Source organism: Serinus canaria, chromosome 1, assembly GCF_022539315.1.
Source record: "Serinus canaria isolate serCan28SL12 chromosome 1, serCan2020, whole genome shotgun sequence".
Classification (NCBI taxonomy): domain Eukaryota; kingdom Metazoa; phylum Chordata; class Aves; order Passeriformes; family Fringillidae; genus Serinus; species Serinus canaria.
Window position 1 is genome coordinate 96,214,653 of NC_066313.1, and position 13,482 is coordinate 96,228,134.

Below are 13,482 nucleotides of genomic sequence, written 5' to 3' on the forward strand. Positions count from 1 at the left end.
CCTGGGGGCGTTGTGGGGTGGTTCCCTCCTTCCACTGCAGCAGGGGTGCCGCGACATCAGCAATGGGATTTTTCTGTCCCTGCATTGGGATGCAAAGGCAGCGGGGGGTTGGGGGGCGCGCCGGCTACAGCTCCCGGAGCTCTGAAGTGACGAGGGTTTCGGCTTTTCCTTCTAAATGCCGACATTTGAGTAACGTTATCAGCGAGATGATATTGCTCAACCAGGAGAGCGTCACGCAGGGACGTGGAGCACAGCCACCGCCCGGCTCCAGCCAAGCACAGCCCTCCGCCGCCGGGAGGCGGCCGGCGGCTGCCCCTGCCCTGGTCCCGGTCCCTGCCTCTGTCCTGGTCTCAGCCCCCGGCCCGGCCCGCCCCGGACACGCAGCAGCCCCGGGACGATGGCCCGGGAGCCAGTGGCCGCCGGGGCCGGGGCAGGAACCGAGGAGACTGGGGCGATGCTCGGCTCCGAGCCGAGCTGAAAGCTGTGCTTGTGTCTGTGTGCGTGTGTGTGTGTGAGTGTGTGTGTAGCTTTGTGTGCGTGTACGCGTGTGCGCGGGGAGCAGGAGGGCTGGGCGAAGAAGGGAGGGGGAGGAAGCAAGGGGGGAAAGAAGAAAAGAGAGAGAGAAAAACGCGGAAAGCGGCAAAAATGACATCACCTCATTTGCATAGGCGCGGGGATAAAACCGCCCCGCCAGCGAGCGCCCTTTATACTGGCGTGAGGAGCGGCGGCAACAGCGAGCGGCGGGACTGAGCATCACCGCGCGGCGACACCGGTGGGTCCCGCCGCACCCCTAGCCACCCCCCCGGGTCCCTCGGCACAGGCAGCATGAACCCGGCACCCCTGCCGGGGGGGGGACTGCGGGCAGGGCAGGGCGCGGGGGCTTTTGTCCGGGGGGGTGGGAGGGAGGCGAGGAGGAAGGGAGGGGGGCTATTGTCCGCGTGGGGGTATTGTCTAGGGGCGCGCTGCTGCAGGGCTGTGGCGTGCTAGGCGCAAGGCGGCTTTGTTGCCGTCACGGGGCTATATTTTTAAATTACTTTTCCTTCAGCTAGTTAAAACCGCGGTCAGCGCCGGGGCGTCCCCCCTATTGTACTCCGCAGCACGCAGATAGTGGGACCTGCCCCCGATGGAGGCTGGCGGCGAACCGCAACGCTTGGGATGCTGGATTATGCAGACGCTTCCCAAAAATTAATATTATTTTTTAAAGTCGGGGGTGAAGCGTTTAACTTGCAGCGAGCTTGAGCGTGCTGCTCCCGCGGGTCCCCGCCTTGGGTGCGGCGGGCGCGGCCCCGCGGGGGCGCCGGGCAGCCCTGGCCGGGGGTAACGGGCTCTTCCCCTCCGTGCGCAGAGACACCTGCCAACATGTCCGACAAACCAGACATGGCTGAGATCGAGAAATTTGACAAGTCCAAATTGAAGAAGACAGAGACGCAAGAGAAAAATCCGCTGCCTTCAAAAGAAAGTGAGTGAGAGCAGGCGGCAGGGAGGAGCAGGCGCGGAGGGAGGGAGTCAGGCAGGGAAGGAGGGAGACGGGCAGGGAGGGAGGGAGGAAAGGATGAAGGGGGGGAGGCGGGAGGAGACAAAGAGGGGCGGCAGGCGGGAGCCGGGGTGCGGCGGGTGGAGGCAGGATACACGGCTACGTCTGTCCTAGACAGCAAAAACCTGAACCCACCGCCTGCCTAGCAGTGCTTAATTTGCAATTATCTACACCCTGTTTTGATCTGTGTCTAAAAATATACATTTATTTTAGCAGTTTATAGCAATTGTCATGTGAATGCATATCAGGTTCTCGATTTTCATTTTGTTTTCTCCTTTTCTGTTTTTTCCCCCCCTTTTAGCAATTGAACAGGAGAAGCAAGCGGGTGAATCGTAATGAAATCTGCCCTTCCAAATTATGCACTGTACATTCCACAAGCATTGCCTTCTTATTTTACTTCTTTTAGCTGTTTAACTTTGTAAGATGCAAAGAGGTTGGATAAAGTTTAAAATGACTGTACTGCCCCTTTCACATCAAAAGAATAGAGAGAACTACTGACACTGAATGAAGGCGCTGCCTTTCCCTCTGCCTGTCTGGCTTTGGTCCTGGTGGCATGAAAGAGCTTGCATGTTGATGAAAGAAGAACTTGGGTGGGACTACAGTAAACTAGAGTAACACACGAATAAATGCAAAGCTGTACCAAGGTCCTGCGAGCTGTAAAATGCAGTTAATCGAGTGCCATTTTTTTTTTTTTTGTTCAAATGATTTTAATTATTGGAATGCACAATTTTTTTAATATGCAAATAAAATGTTTTAAAACCTGGATGGTATTTATGTCCTCTATTTGGAGAACTATATCAATGGATAAGAAGCATAAGAGCCTGAGACACAGGATACTATAACACCTTTGGAGATGCCTCAAACATCAGTCACCATTCTCATTTTTTTCAATATGTGTGCTCACCAATACATAAACTTGTGATCCTCGAAGCTAGTTTTTAGACACATTTCAGTAAAAAATTGCATATCTTATAATTTGTCACCATGTGAGTATATTCCTTTAAGTATTTCTTGTATGTAGAGATTGATAAAGGAAAAAAAATCGGGCAGTGTTTATTGCTTTGCCCCACCCATAACACAGCTCTTTTAATGAGAACCATTCTGTACTGTTGCAGAGATTCAGCCTCAGTTGTATAAACCCTTAATTAGGTGTGTATAAATTAAGGCTTGTTATTTTGATATGGTATTTAAAGGAAGCTGTAACTTGAATTTTAAGTCCAAGGTTGAACATAAGCTTTCTCATTTCATAAAGAATTTGGTGGTTGGTGATAAATTATTTCCCATGGAAATAAAAATAATTTTGCTACTTTGTTGCTCATGTTTTGAACAACATCTTGTAACAGTCTCCTTGATCCTAGGAACTGGTTTTAAAGTTTATAGAGCTACAGTGTTCTTAAAAATTCAAAAATGAACCATTTGGGGACAAAAACATTTGTGGCAACTTATAAAATAAAGATCATAATAAATCCGGCATGAAAATAGCCGCACGCCATAGCTGGTTTATGGCAACTCTTTCAGACCTGGGATGGTTTTTTGGTTATTTTTCTTCAAATGACTGCGGGTAAAACCTGTGATCCAGGGAGATCAGTAGGAGTTGTCTTTAGTAGTCATGAATATCATCAAAATGGAGTGAGTAATGATCATTCTGGGAAACAAAAATGCTGTCAGATAACCTGTAGGAGGGTGGTGAGCATGCTTCTGCAGTGCCTTAGTTTTATCATATGGATTTGAGGCTGCATTAATTTCAGCCAGTTCCTATAAAGCAAAATTAGTTCCTCTGGGGAAAGTTGAGTTTTGCTGAGGCTGCTGACTTGGTGGGGTCACGTAGACTTGGGGTTTCATCCTATCACTGCTTCCTAAAAGTATCTGACTGCAACAATAAGCTGTTCTTGGTTTTGCACCACTGAGGGCAGTGGGGCTTCTCTCCTTGGAGATTTGGTGGATGTCTATGCTTCTGGAGAAGATGGGTCACAGTCCCTAGCCCCCCAGCAGTGGAAAACTTGCAGAATTGAATGTTTGATAAGAATCTCGGTTCAGGCTGGAGATTTTTTGATGCAGTCCATGGGAAAATTTGGGAAGTCCTGGTGTCATATAAGGACCTTCACAGTAATTTGAGGTGATGAGTTCAGGAAGGAAATGAACCATTTCTTGTGCTTGTTTAAGCTCTGATTTTATTCCCCATGTATAATGGGAAAGATGGGAAACTTACGAGCTGAGTTTCTGAAAAGTCAATTAATCACCTCCCAGCTACTGATCTTAATCAGGTAGCATGGGATGAGACATGGCTTGGTGCAGAAGTGTACAGTATGAGCTGCACGTGCGCAGAGGAGTAGAAGCAAGAGCTTGGGAAAAACACAGCAAGGTTTTTGAGGGAGGCAAAGCATGAGGTGTACACAGCTCTGCGTATGTCAATGAAAGTGCATGCTGGAATACAGCATAGTTCAGCAAAAATGTAATGAGTAATGAGGCCTGTGACTTCAGAACTGCGCATACAAAGTGACCTGTGCTGGTCAAAGGGTACCATCAACTGCAGCTCAAGGTGGTGAAGCTCAGATCTGTTTTCAGGAGATAAGGCACTAAGCCACTACTACTGTTATAGCTCTGTTTGTGCCATCAAAGACTGAACAAAATTACAAAATCAACTCTGAAGAAACCCTTCCAGGTCAAATTCAGGGATTACTGGAGTCAATCATCCCCTGCTTTGCTCCTTGTTCAGCTTTTTTCACACATTCAAAGAAAAATGTGGCAGGTCTTCGCCATGCTTTGCATAGGCAGTACTGAGGTGGTCACATCTGACACCTATTTCATGGCAATGCAATTGATGATGTGAAGCATCAAGGCTTGGAATCAGTTGTAATACTCAGGACTGTGTTGGGTGTTGTTAATAAAATCAGTCTCTTCGGCAGTCAGTCTACAAACTTTCATCATCCACAAATTAACTAGGAAAAAAAAAAAATACAGCCAAAACCTGGTTATGAAAAAGGGTCATTAGAAAGAGAAACATATGGGTTTTGATCTCACACTCAGTGCAGGCACAGTCTGCCAGCCCTATGAGACTTATGGTGTCTGATGTTGCTGCCTCCCCACCCCCAGCCGAGAGGCAGCTCTGCCGAGGTGATGTGGTGAGAAGCTCTGCCCTCCAGTACTGAAGCAAATTCTTCCTTTCTCAGTATTTCTCAGAAGATTTTCTCTCTCTTTCATGTACCTCCCCAGATATCATTAACTATACATATATTGGACAGAAAGCATATGCTAACCGTATCCAAAATAGATCACTGTGGTAATAATTACAGAAATGTGGAGACTTCAGTGTAAGCATTTTGGTCTTCTAGGCTATTTTTGTGCAATGTTGAATGTGATAAAACACCACTTCCCCTGGTAACCCTTTACTTCCCTAGAAACAGTGTAGAAATGAGCAGTTCCTATTGTGTATTGTGATCATCTATGGCTGCCGCATACATCTGCTGCACAGCAGAATTTTATTAATGAGGAACCCTACTCCAAGCATCATATAAAACACAATGAGCCCACGATACAGTGTTCAGTGCAATAGTTCCACTGGGCTGATACTAAAATGGGTGTGAAGAAATAAAAAATGCAGCTCTTGCTTATTTGTTGATGTACAGTAGGATGACTATGCAAAGCAACCCATGTCCCTCTGTGAGATCCTCTGATGCGCCAGCTTTGTCCATTTTCAATTCAAACAGGCAAGGCAATCAAATTCTATAAAAACAGGCTATTTTGTTAATTCAGAGAAAAGGAATTGCAGACAACATTTATTCATTATTGTATGCTGTCTGGCAGTTTCATTTGCCAGCGTCCCTATGATATAGTGATTTAAAAAAAAAAACCAAAAAACACTCTGCGCTTTGCCATACACCTGTTTCAAAATTCTGTGGCTTAATGACAGGAGTCTGTTTTTCTCTCTGTTTTCAGCTAAAGTTAATGACCTGAATTCCAGTATTGCTTTTACCAGGTTTTAAAAATATCAGAACCCTCTCTGACTTCCTCTTCTTCCTGTTTAGAAAGAAAAAAAAAAAAAAAAATTAAACATGGTGGGTTCCCAGAGATGCTTAATTTGCCTCTGGGTTAATGAGCTTTTAGCATATTGGGAGCAGAGCAAAGATAATTTTTTCTCCTGTTTCTACAGTCATGAGGATTACAAAATCGCTTTTTCTCCTTGTAATCAAAAACTGGAGTTCTCAGGAGATTTTTCAGTCTCATGGAGCTTGGCCTTTATGAAAACTTCCAGGCACAACAAGATTCATGCAATGTTATGGGAATTGGCAACTTGGAGGTTCTGCAACCACTTCTCCCTCACAGTAAGTGGATATTGATGGCTAAGCAAGGTCAAATATAGCCCTATAGCCTTAGTTTCAGGCCATAATAATATGCAAAGAATGGCATAGTGAGATGACTAAATATGGGATTTTTGTTTTATTTCCAGTTCCTCTGACCTCAGGTTTTCTGATAGCTCTAGATTTATTTTTTGCCTAACACAGATTTTCCTTTCAGCAATATTTTGGAATTGAGTGAGTGGATTTACTCCAACTTAAAAACATTTCCAGCATTTGAATAGTCCCCAAATATTCACCATGTTTCCCATCAAAACATTGTTAAAAAAAAAAAATCATCATTATATTAACCAAAGATTTCTCAGTGATGAAGAAAATTTTCCCCAATATTGTAATTCACATCATTTTATCTTTGGCATGTGGTCATGGGCTTGAAATTTGGGCCTGGAAAAAATCTCATGTGATTTTTAGACACTGCAGATTCCATGAACAGACACTTGCAGTGCTCTTTGTTTGCATGTTATTGTCAAATATTCAGTACATGTACTACACTTTGTGATATGTTTGAAAATAGAAAGAAAATCCCCAAAAATCAAAACAACTTCCCTCAACAAACACCAAACCAAGAAGAGGAATGTATTTGTGTGTTCTATACTATCTGCCATGAGCAGTTTAGTTATTCCTAGTATCTTCTAGTGGTGTGAAACTACTGCAGTAATGTTCTGGTCTCTAAAACAAGTCAAATGAACTCGCTGAAATCTACTCTACAGACCAAAAGTATGAAATTCAGATTCTCAGATGGTTCAAATCTTACCTAATAGATTTTGCACATTTCCATAGATACTGCTTTATGCTTTATTTTTTATAATGGTGCTTCCTTTCCATCTGACATATAATTATATATAATATGGTTGATATTAGTCAGGTATAGCATTTTAAATGTTTTGAAATGGATAAATACTTCTTCAACCATCACTTGAACTTTTTGAATTTAAAGCCTTCTGCTCAGCTAGTTTTTGGTATAAGATAATGTAGAGAATTGTGGAGCCTCATAATAATCAGAAAAATAATTTGCTGGATTAATTTTTCATGCATCTTAGTTCACCTCACCTGCTCTATACCGTGTGGTCTGTTCAAGAAAATTGAGCCAACAGAGGGATATTCTTCATCCTTCTCCCGAAACTGGACACTGCCTCTGAGAAATGTCACTGACCCCCAGTGCAGTGTGAATAAAATAGTCCATTCTTTGCACTGCACATTTTTCTTGATGTTTAATGTGAGAACAAGTAGTGGCAAAAAAGAGGCCATTGCAGAGTGACATCCTTAGACAGAAGAGTGGACATGGCCCCACGCATCCACGCTGCCAAAGTGGAAACCATCTTCAGCAGGCTGAGCAGCCTCCAGGCTCACAGCAGGTTTACTCACAACATTTTGGGTTCTTGTGAAGGGGCACCTGTTGGCAGGTCACCCACAGTGTCACCCTGGGGAGTGCATTGCTGGCAGTGTCACAGGGTGGGCCCCAGGGGCAGCCCCAGGGCACTCCCCAGGGCAGCAGAGACTTTTTTATTCCAACATTTCAATTCAGCTTTCCCCTCACTTCAGTGACAAAGTTTCAGCCACACAGAGCAGTAACACAAAATGCTCGAGCCCTACTCGTACTAGGCTGGAATGCAGAGCAGCCATAACCTTTTGGTCCTGGCCCAGTGATGGCTTTGCACCCAAAGAACAGGGCAAACAGCTCAAATCCATTACTTAAAGAAGTTGATTACTAGATTAAGAATACTGTAACCTGCATGAAGGCTTTGGCTGGTGGGGGGCCTGGTGCCTACCTCTTCAATCTTGTCCTTACATTACAGCAAAGGCTGGAAGGTCCCATGAAAAGTCATCATGGAGGGCATAAAAAAATTACTTTCATGAGAAAGCAGTAAAAGATGAATGAGCTTTATACAAAAATTCCTATTCCCTAGCAATAGGAAACAAAACAAGAAATCGAGTTGATGAAGGCATCAATGATTTTGCTCCCACAGTATTGTTTCAAAATGAATTAGGAATAAGAAATCTCCTAGCAGCTGAGCTATATCCCATGACTCTGACATGCTGGGGCAGGACAGATGGATCCCAGACAATCTCATCTCTACAGCTCATAACTACAAAAGCAGCTGATGCTTGGATCACACAGAGAACATTGCTCCTGGGGAAGAACTTCACGTTTCTTTAATTTTTTAAATTATTTTTTTAGCAACTTTAATTACCACTCTGAGAGACACAGAAAAATCTGCTGCCTGCTTTACTTGTGGTAGCTGACTTGCCAGCATTAAGTGGAGGGGGGAAGGGGAAGCCCTGAAAATTAATGAGGCTAAAAATGACACCACTTCTCAGCATGAGGAGTGAGAATGATGCCAAGAGTAATAGAGGTGAAATTCTGGGAGATATGCATCCCTTTAAAGGGGTCCATAGACTGTACATATTCATACATGTCTGCTCCCCTGGTGCTGTGCTTGTAAAGTCATCCCTGATGCATGTGGGAGGTGTGGGTTACACTGAGAAATGCCAAAGTCGCTCTTGAAGTCCTTGCTGCATTTTAAAGGTTAAAACTGGGAACAGACTGGCATTCTCCTAAAGGTCTTTAAATGGAAGAGCTGTTAAATCACATGCACTGCAGCACGAGTAGAGCTGTCTCTTCTATATCATTCTCAGCTGGAATTTGTGAGCTGATAGGCACAGAGCTTCTTTTTAGTAAAGGCAATGCTGTGACATCTACAGTTTGCTCTTTCCAAGATCATGAAAAAAACAGCAAGTAGTGTTTTGAGACCAGGAATGATTTCACACAGTTTTTAATTTGGTTGCCTAAAAGATTTCTAAATGCACATTTAGGGTTAACAGTAATGGAGCAGTTGAATGCTCACACCTTCCAGTGAAATTTCCCTCCTTGCTGAAGTCCCTATGAAATGCCAAGGTGCTGAGCAGGTGTGGTTGCCTTCATTTCAGTGAATTTTCTAGATATGAAGCTGTTTTTCATTTGAGTGTCTAATTAAGGGTAAAAACATCGTTTTAGTCCCATGCAACTCTCCCCAGTTTATGATATTAGCTTGTATGGGGCCTCCTGGCCTGGACTCTGTTGCAAGGAGCACTTCTCAGAAGGAATGGGAGTATCCCCCCCTCTTTGCACAACATATGAAGTGCAATCACATATCTCAAGGTTTTCTCTTCTCACTATCTCCTTTCACATATTCTACTTTTTCATGGAACCCTGCCCTAAATTTGTCCTCCTCCATCTAGATAAGCCCCCTAATAATACCACCATTATGTGCCCAAGAAGTTTGGTCTTCTTGGTCCTCACTTATCAAACCCAAGCTGTGGGTGTAACACCCCATCAGCAACTGCTCCCTGCTTCAGATCATGTGTCTGACTCCACTGTATGGTCTAATAGTCTGTCAGATTGCTCAGTGTCTCCAAATTGCTCACTCCCAGCAGGAGACTTCTGCCAACTTTTTGACAGTGGAACTCTATCAAGTATCTTTTGCCTGAGATGGCTGTGCCTTTAAAATATTGCCAGCAAAAGCTTCACTCTTTCCTTTCCCATCTATATGGAGTGACCAAAACTGGTCCTCACGGGTGATCCAGCAGAGGAAACAGCGGCATGCCAGCAAACTGGAAGGGTTAGGTGCTGTGTAGGCTGCCTGTCAGGAAGAAAGAGCTCCTCTCTAACCTTTATACAATCCTTCCTCTTGTTTGTCTCATCTTCAAAACAATAAATTTTAGAGGGTTGTAATGAGCTTGTTTATTTCTAGGGCTAAATTCCTGGACTTACCCTTTTTTTGCACTGCTAGCCAGCAGTGGGAAGGTTAAAAATGCAGTCAGTTACCAGTGGCAACATACCAGTGTTGTAAATCCTGCCCACACATCTTCAGATCTTCTGACATTTGAAACATCTAGGTCTTTTCTGTTAGCTGTGCCAGTGTAATTATGTCTTGGTATAGCTTTTTTTCTACATGTCATCCTTCAGGAGTGCTCACATAAGTATATTTGAAGGATATAAATGGAAGGGGAAAGAAAGAAGGAGGCTGAAGTTACAAAGAAAGAAAGGAAGCCATTGCAAATAGTTCACTGGGGTGTTTGAAAAAGCAATATCACATATTAATAGTTGCAATTTAATAGCAGATTACTGATTCCTTTAAATTATTTGAGATTGTTGCCTGTGAGCTGCAGGACAGGCTGTGCCAGTAAAATCAATTACATTTCATATCAGTGCCGTATGCTTATCTTGCACAGCAGGGATGTGGAGGTGCTGTACATCCTTCTAGTCAGCAGTGCTGGAGCTAAACAGGCTGTATGTAGTGGAACTGGCATATATGCTAAGGCAAACCTGTGAAATCTCCATGTGAAGACCAGTGAGTCATTGCTGCTTCTCTTTAGAGTCAGCAGGGAGAGGAGACAGCTTTGCTCTTGGTCAGGATTCAGCTTGATGCAAAACTGGCCTGAATGAATGTGAGAACCTTTTGTTTATAGTGCACACACACACACAGAAACAAATGGAATTTCCAAGTGGAGTGTGTTTCCAAATGCTGAGAGAAAAAGGCTTCTCTGTTTGCTCAAGACCTTCTTGCCCTGATCACTGTTTTACAGCCAAGACCACTGCTGTTTCTGCAGGGTTTTGTGAGAGTCCACCCCAGTGCAGGTGACAAAAAGGAGCCTCAGGTGATGGGAAGGGCAGCCATGACTTCAGCTGATTATGTCCAGGATAGGAGCAAGTCTCAGCTAGAGCCTGGCCCTTGGCAACTTTCTTCTGTGCAGTGCTTTAGAAGAGGGCAGGGGGAGAGGGTCATCCTCTCATGCCCAGCTCTGGTAAGTGATCTTAAAAAGTTTGTTATTTTTGTTACTTGCTGCTGGCCAGAGACAGCAAGGATGGCTCTACCCAGAGCACTGGTTCTCCTGGAACAGAACATCTCGCTCATCACCCTTCACACAGAACAGCATTCAAATATGGATGTGGGATTGGAAACTGGAGCATCATGAAGTAGTTAGCATGTTTTAAAATTCCTTTTAACTGATATTTTTACAGAAGTAATATAGCTTAGATCACTGCTGTATTATGGGCACCTTAATCACAGGTATCTTCAGGCATGGTATCTTTATAAATGTTATTGTTCTTAAAAGAAAAGGGCCCACCAGAGAGAACAAATACAAGCTTATGATTATTAAGCACTCACTAGCAGTTTACACCCTTGTCCACTCCTGTGTGGAGGACTTTTCATGGGATGGGCATGCTGCAGGCTGTGAAAGGACTAATCACAGGAGTAAACACCACACTGATGAACAAAGATTTGGCAGTTGTTCTCTGTGCAGATAAATCAATGAATTTTGTGATCAAGGCCTGTGCTTTGGTCTTTGCCAATGTGAATTATTTATAACACCATGTTGAATTTCAGCCATATATACTAAATTCTTTCAACAGATGTAATGAAGTCTGAGAAATTATCCTTTGTGATATGAATATATGTTAGTGGGCCCTTATAGATTGCTTCTTCCATAGATGCAGTGTATAGATTTTTAATCTGGTAACGGACTGTTTGCTAACTACAGCCACTATTTTTGCATTTGACAGTAGTGAGGCCATTATTACAAATCCAGCACAATTTATCCACAATTTATAGCTTGCCTAGAAGGGGCATGTCACACACAGACTTTCCTTCCTAATACACAAAACAGGATTTCCAGCAAGGTAGTCAAACATACTTTTGCCCTTCTGAACATTCAAACATTACAGCACTCAATAGTGCACTCAATATCTGCAGTGAAAGTTTGCAGAATCCCATTTATTAGTGTACACTTGAAAAATTATATATATAGAGAGAGACAAAAACTGTCTCTTAATTTGCATGTAACATTCTTGGTAGTATTTTAAGAGTTACTATATATTTGACCAAACTGACAAATATTTTTTTATGTTAAAATATGCTTCAGTTTTATCTCAACAAACAAGGAGATATGCAGCTAGCTACTTCAGACATCTCTGCTGATATTAAAAAGGAACTTGTCTGCTAGTTTTTGGTCTTTCAAATTGTACAAAAGTTAGATCACCAAACCAGCCTAATAGAGCACTCTTTTTTTTTTGCAGGTTCAATTTCAAATACTCAGCTGGACTGAGAGTATGGATGGCTCTGCAAATTGAGCTTGGAGGAACCCTTAATTTATATGTCATGACACATTTACTGCCTGAAATAACTAGATTTGGTTAGGAAAAGAAAGGTGCCTACACAGACACTTTTCTATAAGCAAAAGCAAGAGAATGTTCCTTTGGTGGGGATAACCACCATCCACACTCCTCATCTCCATAAGGATGGAGATGTCCATGTCCCTCAAGACTGAGGAAACTGGTCTTTGTACAAGAGCAGTCCTTTTTTCTTCCTCGTCCCTCAGCAACCCAAAACACACCCATCAAAATAAGGAGGCAGCCTGAGGCTGCACTGTCATTGCTTAGAGAAATATTTAATTCATATTTCAGTGTTTGTCTGGCGCTAGACAAAATCAGGAACTCAACAGACACATAACAAGCCGCCTTCTATTTCCTCTAGGTCCTACTATGATCCTTCTTAGCTTTGCAGACAATTCAATCATACATGCATTATCCCTTAAGAGAATGACAATTTTTTTAAAAACCCCACACTTTTAACTCAGTCAGTAGCTAAATTGACAAGAATATGCATGCTTTCAGAAAGCAGGTGTGACTAGATGAGGATTAAACAAAAATTAAATGAAATTGTTTTATTATGATATTTTTAATTCCTTTCTCAGTGGTGGCCAGTGATTCTGTTTCACAGTAGGAAGTCATATTTCAGCAACAAATTCACAGGACTGGAAATTAATAGCTGCCCTTTTTCAGTGCTATCTTAAAAGCCTCTAATTTCACCTCTGTTTTCTCACCCTCTGGGTTTTCTGGTTAGTTTACCTTAACGGTAAACATTCAGTCATTTTAGTGCAATAGTAGAGCTTGTACCATACAAATGCACACCATTCTTATGCAGTATTATTCAGTATTAGAATTATTTTCTTGGTATAATTTCCACAGGTGCAAATATTAGCTGGAATTTCCATCATTTTGAAGATAAAATTTGGGACAGGGCAGTGCCTTGTTTCCTCTTTATAAAAGTGCAATTTATGGATATTATCTGGTTGATTGTGACTTTGGAGTTCAGGGTCAAAGTACAGAAGCTTAGTCCACTTTAGGGAAAGCAGTCTTAGTAAACACATTATAAAATATGTTTCTCATAAATCCCCCATGAAATGGACCAAATATCAAGGTCTGTAACTGTCATTAACATCTTGTTGTCTTGATTTTCTTCCAGTAACTTAAAAGAACATTAAAATGTGTGAATGGCTGATGTCCCATACAAAAGGATCTAACTGATAGTTTTATTTGGCTTTTCCCCCTAGATCCTGTGCAATTGTTTTAGCAGGGGTATTTCATATGTCGAGTGAGTGCTGTATTTAGGACCACATGTATGTAATCTCCACAGAGTATTAACAGTTCTGAGTATGGAATATATAGTTATGTGAAGCATTTAGAGTGTAATATATAGCCTTACATACCCAATGTAACATTTGCCTAGCCCTACTGCCTTTATGAATGTAGTTTTTCTCCTATTTTGTCTT

The 13,482-nt window shown here is 42.7% G+C and overlaps 1 protein-coding gene and 1 long non-coding RNA gene across 2 annotated transcripts; both read left to right on the plus strand.

The window, feature by feature from the left end:
* Window positions 1-651: 651 nt before the first annotated feature.
* Window positions 652-2,297, plus strand: TMSB4X (thymosin beta 4 X-linked). The gene is made up of 3 exons (XM_009089655.3): window positions 652-772; window positions 1,346-1,459; window positions 1,836-2,297. The coding sequence occupies exons 2-3, from the start codon at window positions 1,360-1,362 to the stop codon at window positions 1,868-1,870; spliced, it is 135 nt and encodes a 44-aa protein (XP_009087903.2). The 5' UTR covers window positions 652-772; window positions 1,346-1,359; the 3' UTR covers window positions 1,871-2,297.
* Window positions 2,298-5,636: 3,339 nt separating this feature from the next.
* LOC127059872 (uncharacterized) lies at window positions 5,637-12,790 on the plus strand. The gene is made up of 3 exons (XR_007778182.1): window positions 5,637-5,856; window positions 10,480-10,674; window positions 11,948-12,790. It is a non-coding gene; the product is annotated as an uncharacterized LOC127059872 (long non-coding RNA).
* The last annotated feature ends 692 nt before the right edge of the window (window positions 12,791-13,482 follow it).

Coding starts and splice junctions, on each gene's coding strand:
- TMSB4X (XM_009089655.3), top strand. CDS start 1,360: ATGTCCGACAAACCAGACATGGCTGAGATCGAGAAATTTGACAAGTCC. Junction 1,460..1,835: donor TCCGCTGCCTTCAAAAGAAA/GTGAGTGAGAGC, acceptor CCCCCCTTTTAG/CAATTGAACAGGAGAAGCAA.